At 36.6% G+C, this 23,546-nt stretch overlaps 1 protein-coding gene across 4 annotated transcripts in view; it reads right to left on the reverse strand.

The window, feature by feature from the left end:
* Positions 1 to 23,330, reverse strand: part of LOC106132843 (uncharacterized) — a 35,021-nt gene extending 11,691 nt beyond the window's left edge. Inside the window, exons 1-9 of one of the 4 annotated variants that reach the window (XM_060947841.1) lie at positions 23,236 to 23,330; positions 22,101 to 22,358; positions 13,340 to 13,478; positions 12,320 to 12,456; positions 10,236 to 10,368; positions 8,891 to 9,060; positions 5,914 to 6,008; positions 4,873 to 5,071; positions 1,074 to 1,281 (exon numbers count right to left, since the gene is read on the reverse strand). In XM_060947841.1, coding sequence (XP_060803824.1) covers positions 1,074 to 1,281; positions 4,873 to 5,071; positions 5,914 to 6,008; positions 8,891 to 9,060; positions 10,236 to 10,368; positions 12,320 to 12,456; positions 13,340 to 13,478; positions 22,101 to 22,164 — 1,145 coding nt within the window. In that variant the 5' untranslated portion in view covers positions 22,165 to 22,358; positions 23,236 to 23,330. Of the gene's footprint in view, positions 1 to 1,073; positions 1,282 to 4,872; positions 5,072 to 5,913; positions 6,009 to 8,890; positions 9,061 to 10,235; positions 10,369 to 12,319; positions 12,457 to 13,339; positions 13,479 to 17,599; positions 17,719 to 22,100; positions 22,359 to 23,152 lie in introns of those variants that run through there. The other 3 variants (XM_060947840.1, XM_060947842.1, XM_060947843.1) reach the window with 3 other exon arrangements.
* Positions 23,331 to 23,546: the final 216 nt, after the last annotated feature.

Raw genomic sequence — 23,546 nt, forward strand, 5'->3', positions numbered from 1 at the left:
GTCCAAACACCCGATGACGAAAAATTATAATATCGAATCGTTCTTAGTAAACGAAACAACAAACGTACATATGTCACGTTTATACCCTTGCGGGATAGACAGAGCCAACAGTCTTGAAAAGACTGAATGGCCACGTTCAGCTATTTGGCTTAATGATGGAATTGAGATTCAAATAGTGACAGGTAGCTAGCCGATCGCCTAAAAATAAATCCCAAGTTTGTAAGCCTATCCCTTAGTCGCCTTTTACGATATCCATGGGAAAGAGATGGATGGAGCTTTTTTGTATTGGTGCCGGGAACCACACGGCACGGTGGCGAAACAATAAAGTACCTATTTATAATGTAGGTATCTCGTATGTATTTATGTATTTTGCAGTAGGTATGCATGTGCACTTTATGGCACCACCAACTTAAAGTTTTTCTGTTTGGTCAGCTGGTAGACTGGTAGAGAATGCCAAACGACATTAAGTCTATAAATAAACAACCTTCGAAGAATAGTCACCGTTAAATCCAATCTATACATATCAGTATAAGTATCTTCTCCAATTGTAGCCTATCAAACTCGGACCCATAAAAGATATTACATACATACATAAAATCACGCCTCTTTCCCGGAGAAGTAGGCAGAGACTACCTCTTTCCACTTGCCACGGTCTCTGCATACTTCCTTCGCTTCATCCACATTCATAACTCTCGGATAGGTCGGAGTGGGAAGATCTAGACGAACGTATCTTGATCAAATTAAGGACGTCCTGGTAAAAGGCTGGTCAAAAGTACCCGAAACCGCCGAGCTTGCATAAAAGATAGTTCAAATTCAATTTCAAAATTTTTATAGGTTACTTCATATCGCTTAATAATTGTCATATCTTTTGGTTTCACAACATTGGTTGACGTAAAATAAATCACTTTAAACTAAGTCAACTGCCGCTTCCAAGGCGTCAGTGCAGAAGAAGCGGTTCATTCATCAACTAATCTTTAAGATGAAACATGACCTTGTTGACCCAAAATGATGTGCAAAATTGCAGCACCCAGCTTCTTGTAAACAAACAAATCAATGCTTCCCTCCTGACTCACCTGTTAGTCACACCCGCGGGCGTATTGGTGATAGCGTACGCGAAGTTGACGTCACAGTCCCCGTTCAAAGGCAAGGTCAGGCGCACGAGGCGGCCGGCTGCGCGCGCGCCGCACCGCTCGCCGCGGCCCGGCACATACATGCGGCCGCGGAACACGCCGTGAGGTCGGTACGTCACCGTCATGTCATTGCCCTCGCAGTCCACTGTTACTGTGACAATACAGGGTGACATTTAAAATAACTGCATCCTTTTAAACATAGACTATACCCATGCGAATGAGCCGTTTGAGCCTATTTTTATTTAAATTAAACGTCATCATTTTCTTTTAACGTTTTTAATATCCTTTAGATGAGTACACTTAACAGAGTTCGTGGCAAGTGGGAAGATGTAGTCTCTACCTACCCCGTCCGGGAAAAAGGCGTCTATCTGTCTGGTGGTAAGTAAGATCAGGCCTAAGGTGATGCAGGCAAGCTCAAAAAATGTCAATTCACTCTTGCCTTGAAAATTCCCAAGATTTAGGTATCTGAAAAGCGAGACGCGGGGAGGGAATTCCAAATCACAGCCGTAGCGTAAGGCGCGAAGGGTGTGTATATCGACCAAGTCCGAGTGGAATCTCTGCCCACGCCGTGTAGTCCGATATTTGAATGGTGCGGGAGGAATTAAATTGTGCAATTCCTTATAATTAGTTCCTTTCTATTAGTGCCGTGTGGTTATTGGCACTAATAGAAAAAAGAATAGGACCACTCCATTTCTTTTCCATTGATGTCGTAAAAGGCAACCTGTCACTTTGTATGAATCTCAATTTTATCAGTAAGCCACACAGCAGAACGTGGCCAATTAGTATTTTCAAGACTGTTGGCTCTGTCTACCCCGCGAGGTATATAGACGTGATTTTATGTATGTGATTCCTTATAAAAGAGTCCTGACTTTGGTATAAAGGTAGGACGTGGTAGGACCATGTCGACGACGTGGCTGTCCGGAGCTTAAAAAAATACCGTTGCGTACGGTGTCAATCATATTGTTGGCACTGTCTACCCCGTAAAGGATGAAGACGTGATTATATGTATGTATGTGCGTACAGTGTCAGTGTCTATGAATTCAATCACAAAGCCTATGTGCAAAGTAGCTTCAGTGTCAATCCTTAAAGTGATAATGTTGTATTACACATACGAGTACACATTATCTGACATTGTTTTATAACTTCGCAAGATACAACAATACTGTATTCATTAGAATAACAATGTTATATTAACTTAATACTTAACGTGTTACGTAACGTTTAGTGTTCACGTTACTGAAACATTTTTATTAAACATGTTATCTATACTAATATTATAAAGCTGAAGAGTTTGTTTGTTTGCTTGTTTAAACGCGCTAATCTCAGGGCCTACTGGTTTAAATTGAAAAGTTACTTTTGTGGTGAATAGACCATTTTTCGAGGAAGGCTTTAGGCTATATAACATCACGCTGCAACTATTACGAGCGCAGAAATAATTTAAAATGTGGAAAAAACGGGGAAAATTCTCAAATTCATCCTTGTGTGCTTCAATGATGCCTAAAATAACTATTCCACGCGGACGAAGTCGCGGGCACAGCTAGTGTTAATGTGCGCACCTTTATAGAAAAACTATGTACCTATTAAAGGTTATATATCACCGGGCCTGAAGTCTGTGGATTATAATTTTACACAAAACAGCGTTTGAGCAGATATAGTCATCCAAACGTCAGTCTCTATTAGTAAAGATAGTCACCAAAAAGTTCAGTTATCTGCTATTCAGTAATGATAATGTTAATAATGTGAATTCCGGCATCAATAAAAAAAAGGATAGGACTTCGTTTCATTCCTATGGATGTCGTAAAACGCGACTAAGGGATAGGCTAATAAACTTGGGACCCTTCTTTTAGGCGATGAGCCAGCAACATGTCACTATTTGAATCTCAATTCTATCATTAAGCCAAACAGCTGAACGTGGCCCATCAGTCTTTTCAAGGCTTTTGGCTCTGTCTACCCTTGCAAGAGATAAAGACGTGATTATATGTATGTATGTATAATGTTAATAAGTAGGTAGGTATGTATGTACGTAGGTAGAGTTAGTGAGTACTTAAATAATGAATGTGTAGCTGCGTCATTTGTAATCGGTTACAATTGCAAATGGCGCAGCAATATTTAGGATGTTAATTCTAAAGATTGTTTTGGATGTATCTCATCTTGGATTTCACGGGTCTATACACCCCGGATTTTTGAGAGGCTTGCGTGGGGATATAAATCTAACACGTAGAGGCCCTTTGGAGGAATTGATGTTATGTTGTTCTCCTGTATTATTATAGTATTATTGTCAGGTTTTGACCACCCGAATTACCTTGGTATCGCGATCCAACAGATTGGTCGTATGAGAATCTATTTATGCGTTTTACTGTTTGTTGAGGGTTCGAATCCCGGCCAGGGCATGATGAGAAAAGAACTTCTTCTGATTGGTTTGGGTCTTGGATGTTTATCTACGAGTATATTATAAAATATAGTATCGTTGAGTTAGTATCTCGTAACACAAGTCTCAAAGAACTTACTTTGAGGCTTACTCAATCAGTGTACCTAATTTGTCCCGTACATATATATATTTATTTATTTACTGTAAAAATTCCCTGTTGGCCGACAGTTTAGAATAGGACCACTCGATATTTTTCCCATGGTTGTCGTAAAAGGCGACTAAGGGATAGACTAATAAACATAGAATTCTTCTTGTGGCCGTGACCAATGCAGCCTGTCACTTTTCTCAATCTATTATTAAGAACCAATCAATTGAAAATCACTACGTGACCTTCAAGTCTTTTCAAGATTTAGCTCTGTCTGCCTCGCAATGGAGATAGACGTAATCATATAAACACAATGATGATTAATATTCAAGAAGTGCGTATATGATTTGAATCCTTATCAATACTAGGTACTAATTCACTTTTTATCGATATTATTGCGTGTCGATTCAAAATACTTACACGATTAATCGTCAAACAGGAAATCGAATTCTCAACAGTGTATTTGTTGGTTTTTTCACTTACCTACTTATATTTTAATTACCTATTGATGAGTTAGAAATTTGTCAGCGAGATAAAAATAACTTGCTGTTGTAATAGCACGTGCCACTCATATTTTCCTTGCGCGATAATTTATGTAATCACTCCGACAACTTGGAATGGTAGGGAAAAATGTAACTTTATCAATATTGTTTTGCCTCGTGAGATATTATTTTGAGCGGTTCTTTATGGTAGGTATTTTCATGGCATACATATGTATGTATGCCATGAAAATACCTATATATGTATGCCATGAACATATGTATGTATGCCATGAAAATACCTACCATAAAGAACCGCCAACCATTATATGTATAATCACATCTATATAACTTGCGGGGTACACAGATTCAACAGTCTTGGTAGGCCACGTTCAGCTGTTTGGCTTAATGATAGAATTGAGATCCAAATAGTGATAGGTTGCTAGCCCATCGCCTATAAGAAGAATCACACATACACACATACATATGGCCACGTCTATATCCCTTGTGGGGTAGACTGAGCCAACAGTCTTAAAAAGACTGATGATAGGCCACGCTCAGCTATTTGGCTTAATGATAGAATTGAGATCCAAATAGTGACAGGTTGCTAGCCCATCGCCTAAAAAAATAATCCCAATTTTGTAAGCCTATCCCTTAGTCGCCTTTTACGACATCCATAGGAAAGAGATGGAGTGGAGTCCTATTCTTTTTTTTACTTAGAAGAATCAATGAAAATAATAATATACATACTATTAAGGCATATGACTCTGCGATAATAAACAGCAGCTGCATTCCTCCGTAGGAGCCAGGAGCCGGTGGTGACCAGGTCCTCGCTGTGGAGGTCGCAGATGCCCCGGGAGCCCCCCGCGGTGACCTCGCGGCCGCGGGGCTCCGACCACGAGAACCCTCGGCAGACGAAGCGCTGTTCCACCTCGCAAGCTGTCTTGCACTGAAATTAAGTAATTTCGCAACTTTTGCTGAAAGTAAATTTTCCTTATTTTAGGCGAAACGCGGATGTTTAACCAACCTTTTTAAACCAATTTAAAACAAAATAGTATATTTCTTTTTCAAATAAACTCAATAAGTAAGGGCAGATATTTGTTATATTCCCCACCGTCTCTTTCTAAGTTTAAAAATTAGAAATTAAGAAAAAAATCAACCTCATGTTTTTCATCTTGAAACTTATTTATCATCAACACTACATAGTATAAAACAAAGTCGCTTTCTCTGTTCCTATGTCCCTTTGTATGCTTAAATCTTTAAAACTACGCACCGGATTTTGATGGGGTTTTTTTAATAGATAGAGTGATTCAAGAGGAAGGTTTATATGCATAGTCACATCCATTAAAACACAGAAAAACTGTTATTTTTGAGGTTTCTAATGTGATGTCGTTAATTATCATATTTTTTCCGCTTACATTGCAAACGCAGGCTGAACCTAACGAGATTTATCAAAATAATGTACTAATTATTTGTACACATTGAAAAGGTCTACAGAAAACTCCGCGATGGTATATGTCTATCTCTTATGGATATCCCACAATAACTTTTTTTTTTGTCATTGACCCACTTTTTACGACAAATAATGGCAAATTTTGGAGCGATTTTGACCAATATAGCATTAATCCTTATCCAATTAAATAGCTTTTATAAATTGTTGATTTAATATAGATCTATATGGTCCTTTACAGCAAAGATAAATATTCGTTTCATGGAACCGACGGCTATATATAAATTTGTTTACATTGTTTCAAGCTAATTTTAATATTTTCATAGAAATATCTGTCTTACCTCATCCTTCGTGTAATTCTTCATGGTGAAATCTACATGTTTTAATGTCTGATTGTTATATTCCTCGTAAGAACATCTGTCTATCTTCTTTTGATCTGGAACGAAGTAACAAAATACAAAATGTTTTCATAGACAAGGCACATTGATTTCTATTTGTATGTGGCGACATCTTTACGGAATAAGTCACATCAGCCAATCACGGGACGCTGTCAGCCAATAATAGCGTAGAGTCTAAATCGCGCAAGCACAGATTTCACGGATTATCACAAAGGGTATATCTTCCGCCACGCTAGGTGTTAACAGCGGTTTCAACGATGTTGTGTCGGAGGTTGTATATAGGTACATATATTGTATATATATTGCTTCAATCCGTTCCTTAATCGCCATTTACGACATCAATTAGGAAGAGATGGAGTGGTCCTATTCTTTTTTCTATTGGTGCCGGATACCACACGGCATAAAAACGAATATCTAAAACTTAATTTAATAAGTAATAAACTTATATTTTAAAATATTAAGAAGAATGATAAAAACTGAGTTATTTATATAACAACTAATTGAGTCGCCTACGCCGTTGCTACGCCACTCCTGTGGTCCGTAGAACTGCTACGAAAGTGCTACGTGGCGTCTGATCAACGCGGTGGGTGCTACGCTACGCTAGTCATACTAATATTATAAATGCGAAAGTATGTGAGTATGTCAGGATGTCAGTATGGATGTTTTTACTCTTTCACGCAAAAACTACTGAACCGATTACGATGAAATTTGGCATGTAGGTAGCTGAAGACCCAGAATAACATATAGGCTACTTTTTATCCCGGAGTTCCCGCTAGATTGATTCCACGCGGACGAAGTCGCGGACGGCCTCTTCTTCTTAGTCGTGTCACTCTTGACAGAGTTGTCGTGGTCATCATGTAGTGTTGGAGGCGGGCGCCAATGTGCGCCTTACGATGTCCCGCCATTTCTCCCTGCTGGAAGTCATCCTGCTGCACTCGTTAAGTGAACCGCCAATCACAGACTTTATTTGGTCGGTCCATCGCATGGGTGACCTCCCGCGCGGTCGAGAGCCTTCCACTTTACCCTGGACAACAAGCCGTTCTTTGGATCGGTTGCCTCTCCTTGTAACGTGTCCAAAGAATGACAAAATGCGAGATTGTACTAAGGGAAATAGTCGCTGCTTAATACCGAGCTCTTGGAGTATCGAGGCGTTAGTGCGGAACTTTGTCCAAGACACACCAAACATTCTTCTTCAGCTAGGGCGTCTATCTTTTTTCTTTCCACTTCTCGTAATGTCCACGTTTCAACAGCGTACAAAAATATGGGGAAAATAAGCGTGCGCACCAGTCTGGTCTTTGTGGTCTTAGTGATGCTACGATTCCTCCATACTTTTCTCATTCTGTCCATTGCCGATCTTGTGATTGCAATTCGTCGCTTTATCTCGTCGATACATCCACCGTTATAATTCACGTTGCGCGTCATAGTAATTGAATTTTTTAAATTAACGATTTACTGAGTGTAGTATCTACTTAATTATATCTACCTAAATATATTGCATTCAAACCGAGTTATTCGGCCGAGTACGAGTAAAAAAACTGAGTACACGACCCATTTCTAATGATTATTCATATGGCTCCCAATTCTTATCTTACCTGTGTCCGTGAGATAAGACGTTATGTCAATAAATACTCTTTCATCGTACACCTTTAATATTTTTGTTAGTTTTGTATTTAGTGTGTTATTGTAGGTTTATATTGATGCCGTGCGGTTCCCGGCACCAATATAAAAAAGAATAGGACCACTCCATCTCATTCCCACGGATGTCATATAAGGCGACTAGGTAAATGATATACTTATAAACTTGGAATTCTTCTTTTAGGCGATGAGCTGGCAACCTGTCGCTATTTGAGTCTTAATTCTATCATTAAGCCTATCAACGGAACGTGGCCTGTCAGTCTTTCAAGACTGCTGGCTCTGTCTATCCCGCAAGGGATATGAACGTGATATAAAATGTATGTATGTTGTAGGTAAATATGTAACTAGCTTTAATTCGTTGTATTTTAGTTTAATTTATATTTTAATTTAAGTCTCATGTACATATAATACGTATAATTACATATTGCTTGCCCTTACGGGGTAGACAGAATCAACAATCTCGGAAAGACTGAATGTCCACATTCAGCTGTATGGCTTTATGATGGCATTGACATTCAAATAGTGACAGATTGCTAGCCCATCGCCTAAAAGAAGAATCCCAAGTTTGAAAGCCTATCGTCTAGTCGCCCTTCACTACATCCATGGGAAAGAGATAGAGTGATCCAATTCTTTTTTCTATTGGTGCCGGTAACCACACGGCAAAATTAAGTCTCTGTTTTTATTATACATACATACATAAAATCACGCCACTTTCCCGGAGGGATAGGCAGAGACTACCTCTTTCCACTTGCCACGATCTCTGCATACTTCCTTCGCTTCATCCACATTCATAAGTCTCTTCATGCAAGCTCGGCGGTTTCGGGTACTTTTGACCTGACCCTTTATCAGGACGTCCTAAATTTGATCAAGATGCGTTCGTCTAGGTCTTCCCTTTGTAATATATTATTATTAAAATATCGTCAGAGGGAAAAAATAATTAGTAAACCTGCACATTCAGACAACTGGATGTGTAACTATGATCGATCCATACAGATTAGGTTCCCCTGCCTCCAAAAATTGCAGAGGCCAGATGGGAGTCGCTTCGTGTGAAACCCTGACTCATCCATGATCCATGGTCAAAGGCACACCCCGGGCTCGTCTCCAGATTGATTAGGAATAAGAATGATGATGATTATATATTATATGATTATATGATAGAGATCGTGGCAAGTGGAAAGAGGTAGTCTCTGCCTACCTCTCCGGGAAAGAGGCGTGATTTTATGTACGTATGTACGTATGTACGTATGTATGTATGTATGTATGTATGATGATGATTCTCACTCACAGTCATGTCTACACTGGTTCTCAATATATATGGTGTAGTAATTAGAGACGCGGTAGGATTCTGGCTCCGAGAACTTGTCCTCCCCGTTGAGAACGCAGGTTCCTGTCACCCCGGGCGTGGTGGCCGCTGAAGGGTCCAGGAGACCATCTGGACCCACCCACTGCGCTGATCTGAACACAAATAAATATATACGGGACAAATTACACAGATTGAGTTAGCCTCGAAGTAAGTTCGAGACTTGTGCTACGAGATACTAACTCAACGATACTGTATTTTATAATAAATACATACCTACATACATAAAATCACGCCTCTTTCCCGGAGGGGTAGGCAGAGACTACCTCTTTCCACTTGCCACAGTCTCTGCATACTTCCTTCGCTTCATCCACATTCATAACTCTCTTCATGCAAGCTCGGCGGTTTCGGGTACTTTTGACCTGACCCTTTACCTTTATAACAAATACTTATAAAGATAAACATCCAAGACCCAGGCCAATCAGAGAAAGTTCGTTTCTCATCATGCCCTGGCCGGGATTCGAACCCGGGACCTCCGGTGTCACAGACAAGCGCTCTACTGCTGCGCCACAGAGGCCGTCAACAAAGATTTAATTGATTAGTATAAAGAGATTTCTGAAAACCCAATTTTAGCTATTGGTCCCCTACGCATTCTAAGGACTCAATTTGATTTTAGCTCCATCCATCCATACAACCACAAGTAGACAGAGCGAGCAGACTTGAAAGACTGACAGGCCACGTTCAGCTGTTAGGCTTAATGATAGAATTGAGATTCAAATAGTGACAGGTTGCTAGCCCATCGCCTGGAAGAATAATCCCAAGTTTATAAGCCTTTCACTTAGTCACCTTTTAAGACATCCATGGGAAAGAGATGGAGTGGTCCTATTCTTTGTTTGTTTGTTTGTTTGTAATATCTTTATTGCATAGAAATTGACACAGTAACAAGAAAATAGTAAGTAATAAAAGAAACAAATCACTTGCAATAGCGGACTTATCCCATAAAAGAAATATGTACATAATCCAGTAAAAAGCGGCAAGTCACAGTTATTAGCAACAATATAATAATATACTAACAGAAATACAGATAATAGACATATACCTATCCACTAAATATACGAGTATATATGTATAAACTTATTAATACATAAACTAAAATAAATTGCCTGACGTTCGATCTAGGTACTCAACTAGACAGGAACTTAAATACGATATTTTTAAATATGTTGAGGGTCTGTGCTTTTTTAGGTTTTTTTTTATATTGGTGCAGGGACCACGACACTGAAATGATATTGATTTTAGTTGTTTAGGAAAAATATCTGATTTCACTCACCGATGGCCAAGCACAGCATTATAGCACTGACTGAGCGTGATGTTAGGAATCACTCGCTGGGAGGTGTCTGAGTGCAGGCTGTACCCTGGGGTACTCTCCACTGCCCACCACTGGTCGGCGCATGCGTCTGTTACTACATAAAAAAATATATATTTCGAATAACCTCTTTGACAGTCTTGAATAAACAATCCGGTCAGTTTAAGTTCACCTCGTATAAAATATGCTCATAGAACCTCTTTGACATAGTCTTAAACGAAAATCCGATCAGTTTATACCTAGTGAAAAATATTCCCAACATTTCATAGGGATGACTGTTGGTAGTAATGGTTAACTACGGAGTTTCCCAACATTTCACTGTCAGTTTTGCAACAGATAGGAAGGTAGGTATTCTATAATTCTGTTTTTAAAATCGCAGTTATAAACAGAGAAGAAATAATCATTTTTTTTTTTTTTCATTTAAAAAGTTGATAGGGTTGGAACATTTTAATCAATTTGTTTACATCTCAAATACACTTTTACGGTAAACTTAGTTCTGGTTAATAAATTATCTTATCTTATCGCGGGGCGCCCGGCTACATTGAAAGATACAGGGGAAGTGAGGCTGAAACAGAGGAATGCTAAGAATGGAAACCGAACCGTGGGACATCCGGCGGCTAGATGGAACGATATTAAAACTAAGTATATCGGTGACTATTAATTTACATACATACATAAGACTGGTAGGCCACGTTTGGCTATTAATTTAATTTCACAACAACTAAAACATTGACGAAATAATCGCATTAATAAACAATAAAACTTAAAATTATATAAACATAACACATTATATGGGCGAGTCCAAATTGACTTTTACAAAGCGATACTGTACTTATGACATCACACGTGTTCAACCTTATTTGTTTGGCAGCTATGTACCTAAATTATTGCGTTTATGGATATGATTCATTCATATAATAAATAAATAAATATATATATGGGACAAATTACACAGATTGAGTTAGCCTCGAAGTAAGTTCTAAACTTGTGTTACGAGATACTAACCCAACGATACTATATTTTATAATAAATACTTACATAAGTATGTAGAAAAACATCCCACACCCAGACCAATCAGAGAAAGTGCGTTCCTCATCATGCCCTGACCGGGATTCGAACCCTTTAAATAATCACGTAATAAATTATCACGTCTTTATCACCTGCGGGATAGAGAGAGCCGGCAGTTTTGAAAGATTGTCGTCACGCCACGCTCAGCTTGGTTTAATGTTAGAATTGAGATAATTTTTATATTGGTACCGGGAACCACACGGCACGGCACGACAATGCATATGATGGCTTATTATATAAAACTCGTTATAATTTTTTTTTATTCACTGGTGGCATAGTAATATTTAAATAATTTAAATTTTTTTAAATGAACTTTCGCATCGTTTATGAATGGAATATACTTAAAACATTTATAGCGTCAAAATTAAAATTAAAAATTCACGTAGGTAGGTAATGTATTTCAAAATTTAACTATCCGTTGTATTATTGTTGTGTTTTAAACCCTTTTGAAATGTTAGCCAAATTATAGTAAATATTAATTAATAAACTTATCACATTTATTATTATAGGGTAAACATTGCTCAATTAATTTGCTCTCTCACTTAATTAAGTGCCGTGTGATTCCCGGCACCAATACAAAAAAAAATAGGGCCACTCTAACTCTTTCCCATGCATGTCGTAAAAGGCGACTAAGGGATAGGCTTACAAACTTGGTATTATATTTTAGGCGATGGGCTAGCAACCTGTCACTATTTAAATCTCAATTCTTGCATTAAGCCAAATAGCTGAACGTGGCCATTCAGTCTTTTCAGGACTGTTGGCTCTGTCTACCCCGCAAGGGATATAGACGTGACCATATTACTGTGACACTGTGACATTTACATACATACCTACATAAAATCACGCCTCTTTCCCGGAGGGGTAGGCAGAGACTACCTCTTTCCATTTGCCACGATATATGTAGGTATATGTACCACTTAATTCCAACAGTAGGTCTCAGATGGATGATAATGATTGTGATGTCATCATTTTTGACTTACTTTCCAGACACGTTCTCTTGAAGTAGGTGACGTCGTAATCCTGCCTGAGTTCCAGGCCGTGGCGGCCCGTGATCCCGTGACAGTTCCCCTGGCCCTGGGACACCAGGACCGCATCGCAGTCATCCAGCTCTCGACACCTACAGTATTAGGGAGTAGGACTGATTGTTACTAACGATTTGACTATTTAAGACTGCCTAAAGTATTTGTTTAATTGTTATTGAATAAATTGTGGTTCCCGGCACCAATAGAAAAAAGACCACTCCATCTCTCTCCTGTGGATGTCGTAAAAGGCGACTAAGGCGTTGGCTTATAAAATTGGGATTCTTCTTTTAGGCATTGGGCTAGCAACTGTAGCCTAGCAATATTTGAATATGAATTCTATCTTAAAGCCAAAGCCAGCTGAACGTGGACTATCAGTCTTTTCAAGAATGTTGGCTCTGTCTACCCCGCAAGGGATATAGACGTGACCATATGTATGTATGTAACTAGAGTAAATATTTTTCACAAATTCCCATAGGTATACATACTCCGGCTAGTATGTATATAGTATAGGTATGTGTTAATAAAAATGGTGTTCTAGCAAACCGTCGCTCGCTAGCGAGTCTCTCCCGCCTTCGCTCGCGTCCGCCAGCGCGGTGTTCAGCCCCAGCTCAGCCCCGCTCACCATGTACGTGGTGAGAGCCCAAGATGACTCAGCTGCCGGCACTTCTGCCGTGTCTGTATAACCTATTATTCTGTGATATAAGCATATAAAGAGCCGTGTGGTTCCCGGCACTAATTAAAAAATAAAGAATAGGACCACTCCATCTCTTTCCCATGGATGTCGTAAATGGCGACTAAGGGATAGCCTTACAAACTTGGGATTCTTTTAGACGATGGGCTAGCAACCTGTCACTATTTTAATCTCAATTCCATCATAAAGCCAAACAGTTGAACTTGGCCTATCAGTCTTTTCAAGACTGTTGGCTCTGTCTACCCCGCAAGGGATATAGACGTGATTATATGTATATCTAGACCAACCTTGCGAGACAAGCGCCAACCAATGAGTCTTCTTCCCCGCTGGCTGTGTAAACGAAGACGGGGGCAGCATCAACGGCAGTCACTCCTGACCACCGCACGAAGCTGGGAGCCTGACCACCGAAGCATTGCCCTGACCCTGCTGATAAAATTCCCAACTATATCTCCTTTTTCTTGATTTTTGGGCGCCGTAAGGGTTAGTAGGTATGTTATAAGGCACGGTCAGACGACGACATGACATCGCCACGACACGACATTTGGTTTCACGATTGCTTTACCATTTCCTAAAAGGGTAAAATGACCCTTCTTCCCCTTAATTACCGGTACCGGGAACAACATGTTGTTGAACCAAATATAAGAATAGAATAGATTTATTATTTATAATTAAATCTTTATTTATTAAATCTAATTATAACTACTACCGCTTCCAAAGCGCATGTGTAGAAGAAGCGGCGGAACAAACTACACTGCAGCATTTTCATCGGACGTCAATTTACAAAACGTAGTAATCATAATCCGTTATCAACTTACATAACTATAAATAAACTGTGACAACCTGAGTTACTCAGATTATCAACTTAGGTATATATAATCTGTGACAACCTGAGTATTTACTCAGAGCACCCGACAAGGTGACGTAAAACATTTTTGTTTTCATTTTCAATAACATTATCAGTTGGGCTGCAAATCTATCTAGATAACAGCATGTAACATTTATGTATCTTTTGTTAATCCATTTTTCCATAGCTTGATATGAGTTTTAAAGAAAAAAGACTATTTATATTTTTGATGATGTTATCTATGGTGAAATGCATTTCTTTGCTTGGCTGGAAATTGATAGATAGATAGATAGACAAAACTCTTTATTGCACCATAAGAGTAAAACACACAAAAAAGACAGAGATGTTACAAAGGCGGACTTATCGCTAATGCAATTTCTTCCAGTCAACCTTTGGAAGGAAACCAAACAGGAGATTGGCGTAACATGATAATGGAGGAACAAAAAAATAATAATACTGAACTTGTATTACGAGTAATTAGAGAATCACTGACATAAACAAACAATTACATTTTACAGAACTCTGTTGTCATTAGTACTAACAATAATCTTAACAAAAAGATGACATAGGATGTTCCCGCGTTTTACTGTTTTTTTTTTTTTAATAAAGCCACTTATGTTTTCTTAAAGATGGCCAGTTATAATTTTATTTGTGCAACTATGTACTAGTATTTCAAAGAAGTTCGTCACTTCATTAATTACTTAAGTAATACTTACATATATTTTTAACCGCCTTAAAAACAGGTGGTTCTCATTTTGACCTGTAAGTATGCGCGTATGTTTGTCAGCGATTATTTCGCGTTTCGCTAAACCGATTTAAAGCGGTTTTCAGAAAAGTGTTTAGAGTTACACTTAGAAGGGAGAGATTATAGAAATTTAACCGACTTAAAAAAGTAGGATATATATTGAAGGTTCTCTGTTTGCAAAAGTTATATGTTGTAAAGACACATAGAATAAAGTAAGTACTTAAATACCTACTAGAGTGAAAATCTCAAGCGGAAAATTCAAGATAATGTATGCTGGCAATACTGCTACCTCGGAAACCACAGCCACTGTTGTACTGGCAACACCAAGGCGTTTTCCTTATGGCAATGTTCAAATCATAACTCGACTATTAACTTTACACGGAACCACCTACGATCAGGCAACTATTGCGTGGCCCTTGAGTCCTCTTTACGCATCTGGCATGACGCAGAAGGATGATGCAGTACGCTGACAGTGTTCCTGTCTCTCCAGGACACACTACTCTGATGACATTTCAAGAAAAATATGATCCTTTATGAAATGCCGTGTGGTTCCCGGCACCATTAGAAAAAAGAATAGCACCACTCTATCTTTCCCATGGATGACGTAAAAGGCGACTAAGGGAAAGGCTAATAAATTTGAGATTCTACTTGTAGGCGTTGGGCTAGCAAGCTGTCACTATTTGAATCTCAATTCCATCTTAAGCCGAACAGCTGAATGTCACCTTTCAGTCTTTGCCAAAACTGTCGCCTCTGTCTGCCCCGTAAGGGATATAAACGTGATTATATGTATGTTATTAGTACGATATTATTTGATCTACCGTATGGCTACGGACTACGTATGGATTGATGTCATTTCTCTAGCCACACTCGCGACCATAGTGAACTATTAGTGAGTCACGCTCATCTTTCAATCAGGCTACTCCTAATACCAGTATATAAGATGGTTACAAAACGATGACAACCCTAGTCCGATTCCGAGAGGCTTACTCATAAAGGTGTCCGCTAAAACCTGTAATTTCATTTCATTTCTCACCGTCGAGGTGCGCGGTCGTGTGAAAGTAATAACATCGAATATTATCGAAAATCTGAGAGAAACTAACGAGATATAATATATCTATTATATTTTAATAGTGAAGTGTTTTCGCAATCGAAGAATCTTACGAGTTATTATATTGAAATAGAAATTGAAGTTTAAAAGTATTGTCGGCTATAAGCATTGCGTCTGTGTAATTGTTGTGTGAATAATATTTAAGAAAATGGTAAGCTATTTTATTTTGACATGATTTTCCATCGTTCCGATACATAGAGTGAATGTTTGACGGCCTCTGTGGCGCAGCGGTAGTACGCTTATCTGTGACACCGGAGGTCCCGGGTTCGAATCTCGGCCAGGGCATGATGAGAAAAGAACTTTTTCTGATTGGCCTGGTTCTGGATGTTTATCTGTATAAGTATTTATTATGAAATATGGTATCGTTGAGTTAGTATCTCGTAACACAAGCCTCGAACTTACTTCGAGGCTAACTCAATATGTGTAATTTGTCCTGTATATACATATGTATGTTGTTTGCATCCGGTGTTTTAAGACGCTCAAGTTTTGTGTGCATTATGTCAACAAAAAGTGCTGAATACCTATCAAAACGCAATGTTACTAGATAATTTGGAAATAACTTCTTGTAAATGTGACAAAAGTTTGAAAAAAGTACCTACATCTAGTATTTTCCGAGATTTTCACTTTAATGTAATTCTGCTAGGGTGATATTTGAAACATAGAAAGTGACGATAATAATTAGTATTTGATGGAAGGTAAATAAATGTGTATGAACCATATTAAATTATTGCATTGTAAGACTTCGGCGGAATCCAAGATTCTGTTGGGTTAACGTTGAAAACGTAATGGAACGTGAAATAGATAGTATGGATCCGTTTTATGATTTTTTTTTTTATAAAATCGCACTAGTGTTTTAGAAGTAATAACTAACTATAGCATATTATTTAGTATATACTCGTAGATATATTCAATTATTCAACTCTCCGGAGAGGAGCCGTGGCACCATTTACTGCGTACCTACTTGCGTCGTCACATTCACCAGGCGAGTTCACTTCCATAAAAAAATACTAAAAAAAACCCTCAAACTTCAAAATGGAAACTAAAAAGTAAAAAATAAATTAACTTCTACAAATAATTTCGACTTTTAAAGTGATAAATAAACATAAACAATTAAATTATTAAGTATTTAATAATTTTGAAAACGGTGCCGAGTAAATATTGATTGTATCTATTTTACCACTATACAAAAAACAGACGATATAAGTCAAATACTTACACAAATATTGACTGCGTTATATCATGGCTATCCGACCACAATCTTCACATTAATTTTATTAAAACAAAAATAATGGAATTTCGACCCTATCAGAAACCCCCTATAAATATAGACTTCACCTATAATGGCATAAAACTAGAATGCGTTAGTAATTTCCAACTACTCGGGCTGATGTTGGACACAAATATAAATTGGAGACTCATATTGACAAAGTGGCGGCAAAATTATCGAAATTCTTTTACGCACACCGGGAACTTAAAAAATGACAAACAAAAACACTGCCCTCACAGCCTATTATGCATATGCATTCTCGTGGCTAACATACTATACGGAATAGCACCGACGCAGATTAACTTTTTGTCCTACAGGAAAAATTTATTCGGATAGTAAATAATGTTAAAGGGGCAGATACCTGCAAACCACACTGTCTAGACCTTAAAAATTTTTACTTCACCCTCAATAATTTGGAGGCAAGTAAATTCGTAAGAGAATATCCAGAATTCTACAACAAAAAAGATAATTTACCGCGACGTTATCCCACAAGAATTTTTTTTATTAATTACACCTAGCTATAAGCTGGTAATTTCAAATTCTGGTCTATTAGCGACGACTACAAAAATATATAATGCCCTACCTGACTGCATAAGAAAAGAAGAAAATGTAAACTTATTTATTGACAACTTAAAACTACTTTTGAACGATAAATGCTATGTATCGTTCAAAAGTAGTAAGCACTGGACGAGTTTTTAAACGATGTATGGAAAGATTGACATTTGAATTGTTTTTTTATTATTACATATCTTTTTATCAATTCAATTATCAGTTTTATCTTGTAAATTATATTTATTTTGAATTGCTTATTAGTAGATATTGACTCCAAAGGTAATACATTTTTTTATTATTGTTATATAAACATAATAGCCGATAAAACCTTCCCGCCGTTCCATATTATTTTAAAATTGCGATGACCAACAGGCTTCATATTGTACCTATTTAGGTATAAGCAGTAGCTCTTATTCAACTGATGTACTTTATGATATGCAATAAAGATTTAGAATTTGAATCCGAATACTATGACGGAGATGGATTAATTTTAATCCTCAGGATTTCGTTAATCTTAAAGTCTTATTAGGGTCTATGTAATTGAATAAAGATAAACAATCTTGATACATATTTTCAAAAATACCTTTATAAATTAATTTATAGCCATAAAAAAAATGTATTACTCAATTAACCTTATGTTATTTTACACATTTCATGATATTTACCTTTCTGTTAGATTTAAGAAGGCATATAATTAAAAGAAGTTAATTTATTCATACATATTTAACGTTTATTTTTTCATTTATTCCAGGCCAGCATCAAGTGGTTCCTCCTGTTGATGATACTGTTTGGTTTAATTTTAAGTTTGGAATCATCGGTTATAATGGGCGGGAAAAGATGTCCGAAAGGCCAGGTTATGCTCAAGATTGGAGAGTTCGTTGTATGCAAGAATCCAGGAGATCAGTAAAAGAAACTGAAGAGGGATATTCTAAAATGGATTCAACAGTCAATTATCATGAATCTTGAATAAGTCTCCGTAGTATTACTACCTACCTATTTATTAGCCATTTCTCAAAATCCAATAAATAGATATATAATGATAGGATAGACCAATGGAGTGCAAGTTTAGGTTTAAGCTCAGTTTAGACAGCGGATTTGAAGAGACTTGACCTGGTTAAACAGGTTTTTTTTATTACCCAAGTTTCTTCAAGGTTCTTAAGACTTTTATTTCTATCTTCGATCAAGTATAAAAAAAAAACAAGATACGCAATCCACAAAAGAAAAGTGTCTTCACCAAATGTCCGCCCACTCGACGTTTTGGGTTGCCTTTTCATTCAGTAGCCTTCGTCCATTCCAAGTTTAAACATGCCGCAGTGCTCAGTGAAAAATTGAAAAAAATCACACGTCCAGAATGTTAAAGGAATATGATGTGTCATTTTTTAGGTAAGTAACCAAAAAAATTTTTTTAAAACTTTATTTTAGTTCATATTTATGACATTCGGCAAGAGTATATAACCCTTGAAATTGAATAGACACTAGCCGAACTTACAAATCCATACCATTGTTTTTCAGCATCATTTGTTTGGGTTATACGATGACTCTGTCCTAATAATTAAAAAAGACGTTGTTGTTTTTAACTTGAAATGTATATAATGTACCTATGCATGTATTTACATACAAACTTAAAAAACATTCAAACATACAATTTCGCTCCAACTATATAAAACAACGTAATTGGATAAATGGCATTTATTTTCTCTTTTTAATATATTGTTATGGTCATTTCTTAGCAAGATAGCAGCCAAGAAGAAGAAGCCAACCTAAACAATATCTATAACTATTTTCTAGTTTTTACAAAAACATTTTTATATCCACCCAGATAAAATATTTTCAAATTAATCAAGGTAACTCCACTCAAACCTTGTTCTACGTAGCAGCGAGTGTCATGATAATTTATTGCTTTATCTTGTGTTCAAAACCAAAGGTAATATGTAACAAACTAAACAGGTTTAAACTCTTTGAGACTTATTTCGTGATACTTGAAGTGATATACAAATGTCTAAGTACGTATTGCAGTTCCAACACTATTTTCTTCCATTTTGTATGGAACTGTGTACCTATCTAGGTTTTTATACTTGATCGAAGATTTCTATAGAAAAGCTGCCTCGCTTCCCATGAAAAAGTTGATATAAACAGGTTTACTGAAATCTGATATTTTCTGTTTTTTTTTCATGAGAGCCGCATCGTATTATTAAGCTACCTGATATTACCTGGCTCATAGGCAGATCAATCGGCAGTAGACAGATCTGATGTCTTAACTAACTAAACTGGATGCAATGAATCTTGATACTGCTTTAGTTAAGAAACTATCAAAAATGTGGCATTGCTCAAATGTTTAACCTAGGTACTTAAAAACACTGATTTTGTATTTTAAAGTTATGTACACACCAACGTAATTGCACAACAAATCAACAACCTTCTTTATCCTGGTGTGTACGCGACTTACTTATTTTTTTTTTGCATTCGAATTAAATTTTTAATTTATTTTTAACTGATGTATGAATGTAATGCAATTAATTGCTGAACTTTATGTTACAAGTTACGATGTAAATATTATTTATTTCTTGTAGGTACACTATAAACTGTAATGTTTATTTATTCTATTGTTTTCACACCAAGAATGTATATTTACTTTACTTTAGCTGTATTGTAATTTTTATTAAATATTTAGTCGCAATTCTTTTTGTACAATAAATAATAATATTATAAATTGGCATTAGTATACATTTAATAATGTTCAGTTTTATGACTTTTTACACGTAGACAATGAAGCTTTCTTTAGCAAATAAAATACCTTGACTTTTTTAATAAAATCTAATGTCGTTGATTGATGCGAGCTAAAAAAATATAGGAAACTATAAAAACTACAAATATTGTCTATAAAAAGTACCTACTTCTGAATATACGTGTATATTTTTTTGTAGATATGACATTTGTATTTTTGTTACAATTCAAATTTATTTAATATTTATAAATATAAAAATAAACACGCCATTTAACTTAGTATTTAGGCAAGTGAATAGTTTTTTGAGATCATAAAACTTTTTTTATTAGCTTTAAAGGGAAGTTGTCGCTATTCCTGGACTGATCTGTATTTTTTTTCTAGTCCTCTTGCTTAATTTATTGATGTAAACAAGCTCATATTATTGTTATTATTAGGTTGATGATCCTACTTTACTCCAATATATGCTCCAAAAAAAATTAATTATGAATATTGTTTGGATTATTAATGATGAACATACCCCGAAGTATTTATTTCAAGAATATTATATAATTCATTTTTAAAGTTAAATCACGTAATTAAGTATTCCATTACATATATAAAACTACGAATAAGGAGCAAAGTTACCCATGGTCATGCATAACTTTACTCCTGGGTATATTTCACGACCAATCTTCATTGCAGAAGCTTTTCGAGCAAAGTTATGCCTTGCTTTTTAAAACTATGCTCCAGTAATGTTACGTTTTACCTTTTTTTATAGTAACAAGTGTCGAAAAATTTGTAAACATCAAAATAAAGCATATTTTTAAGAGAAGTAATGTTATATTCTTCACTCATAAATAAATATTTTTGGGTGCGTTCACAATTAAATGTAATGTCGCACCGTTTTGGACATATCAAGCGACAAAACATTTCAGAAAATTGTAGCATAATTAACTTTAAAGGAGCAAAGTAGGGACATTTTACATTACTGTACATTTTTTATAGCATTAAGTTGTTGCATTTAGTATTTATTTGTGGTATTCTCATTTAAATAAAGTATTAATAACCTTAATTATGTACGTTTTATTTACCTAATTAACACAATGTTTATTAACCGCTGTTGGTGTATTTCATATTTTTCCTTTATAATTTGAGATATTTAAGGCCAATTAGCTTGGGATTCTTCTTTTAGGTACCTATGCAATGGACAAGCCACCATCTTTACTAACCTGTCACTATCTGAATCTCACGTTGCCTTTCAGTCTTTACGAGACTGTCAATTCTGTTTATCTCGAAGGGTTAAACACGTGATGTTTGTATGATCGTGGTTATAGGCGGGCCTAAGGCTCCTACAGAGGACATAGCCTGGACTAAACTAAAAAGGATGATGATATCTTCCTTGTGTCAATTTAATGTATGTATGTATTATATTTATGACTCATAGTTGGCAAATAAACGTTTGAATTTGAATATGGAAAAGGATTTCTTGTATTACATCTCGGCGCGGGCCCGCTTTCAAACTGCTTCTGACCTGCTTACAGCCATGGTCATAGGAGAGTCATGTCGTGGTCGATGACAACAATAGGAAGATATCGACATGATTTTTTTTTTGGTCTGTAAGTAAACTTCCTTACTTAAACTCAATCACTGAAAAACTTATGGGCCAGTTAAATATGAGTAACTTTTCAAGAAAAAATAAACTAAAATTTTATGTAAGAAAAAAGTTGACGTAGCCGTTAATAGTTACTCATTTAAATGAAACATTCAGTGCATCTACTATAGTAGGTATATTATTTTGGTTGCAATAAAACTATAAATAAGTACTTACCACGAACAAAAATAAACAACACAAACACAACAGGGCTCCATAACAACCCAAAACTTAAGCACATTTTAAAGTCTTACAGTAATTACAATTTTCACCACAATATGCCCAGAATTTTCATTGATGTAATATACTAACGGTGCGTAAACGCACGCAAAGTTAGATAACAGAATGGCTAATGTAGAAGTCAGTATGACTACTGAATTTAGACAGGACAGGACTGGTTCATTCTTTACGCAATTCGATTCACATCAAATGCAGCTGATCAAACATATTTGAAGAGAAACAATTAAACATTTTGTACGTCACACGGTCAAAAAACTGTGACTCAACATGGTGACTGTAGTGAGGTCTTGAAGTTATATTGTTGTCTAGAAGTTCTATAAAAAAAATCTGTTACAGAAATAAACTATTTTTATTTTTATTTTATCCCTCAAAGGGTTGAAGGTGCCTACAGTCTTGAAAATACTAAAAGGTCACGTTCAGCTGTATGGCCTAATGATGGAATTTAAAACTAAATTCTTTGGTTTACCGGTTCATCTTTTGGTTTTAAATCTGCCTCTTGTTCTATACATACAATATTTCTAAGTACCTTAAGATCCCGTTTCTCGATTCCCGTAGGAATTTCAAAAAACCTCTCATATCAATGGTACTGGCACTTATTTTTTTTTTATTGTAATGTAAGTATTCATGAAGCTATCTAGTCTAAGCAGATCGTGATCATTACTATACAATGGAGTAGGTACTATCAGAAAGAATTGCAGGAATTTACGTGTTTAAATTTATTTTTAACCTAACTGAAAATAAACTAGTTTCCATGCTGTAGTCTAGTAGCGAAGAAAAAGGTATTACCTTCCCGTTCAGAATGTATAAGTCAATCAAGAGAAGAGCTAATTAACTTGGGTTTCTTCTTTTAGGCGATGGGGTAGCAACCTGTCACTAGTGGAATCTTGATTCTATCATTAAGCGATTTAGCTGAAAGTGGCCTTCCAGTCTTTCCGAGCTAAGGTAGAAAAATGTATGTATGTATGTAAACAGAACCTCCAAAACCTCACCGTATTAATCACTAGATATGCCTTTACAACCACATTAAAAGTTGAAACAAAACTGGAAACTAAATAACTCCAGTCAACAAGACCTCACTACATTCTTCACCCCCGCGATCTGATAAAGAGTTTTATAATCTGTGGAGACTGAAAGCTTGAAGGTTCGCGTAGGGCTCCGGGCCTGGGTTCGCGGTAACTGAAACGACAATGCACCGCTCGGCCCCCCACTCCATCCAGCGACCTTGCAAGGTATTATTATGGTTTACAGCAGAAATAATGGTGTCTGATGGGTCTAGAGCGCGCAATATACCGGTGGACGCTTTGGCTGGCTGGTCCATATAAAACAATAGGCTATTACACTCTTTTTTGAAAACTGTTTTAAATCAATCCTGAGACTGTGTTA

This window comes from Amyelois transitella, chromosome 14 (assembly GCF_032362555.1).
Source record: "Amyelois transitella isolate CPQ chromosome 14, ilAmyTran1.1, whole genome shotgun sequence".
Lineage (NCBI taxonomy): Eukaryota > Metazoa > Arthropoda > Insecta > Lepidoptera > Pyralidae > Amyelois > Amyelois transitella.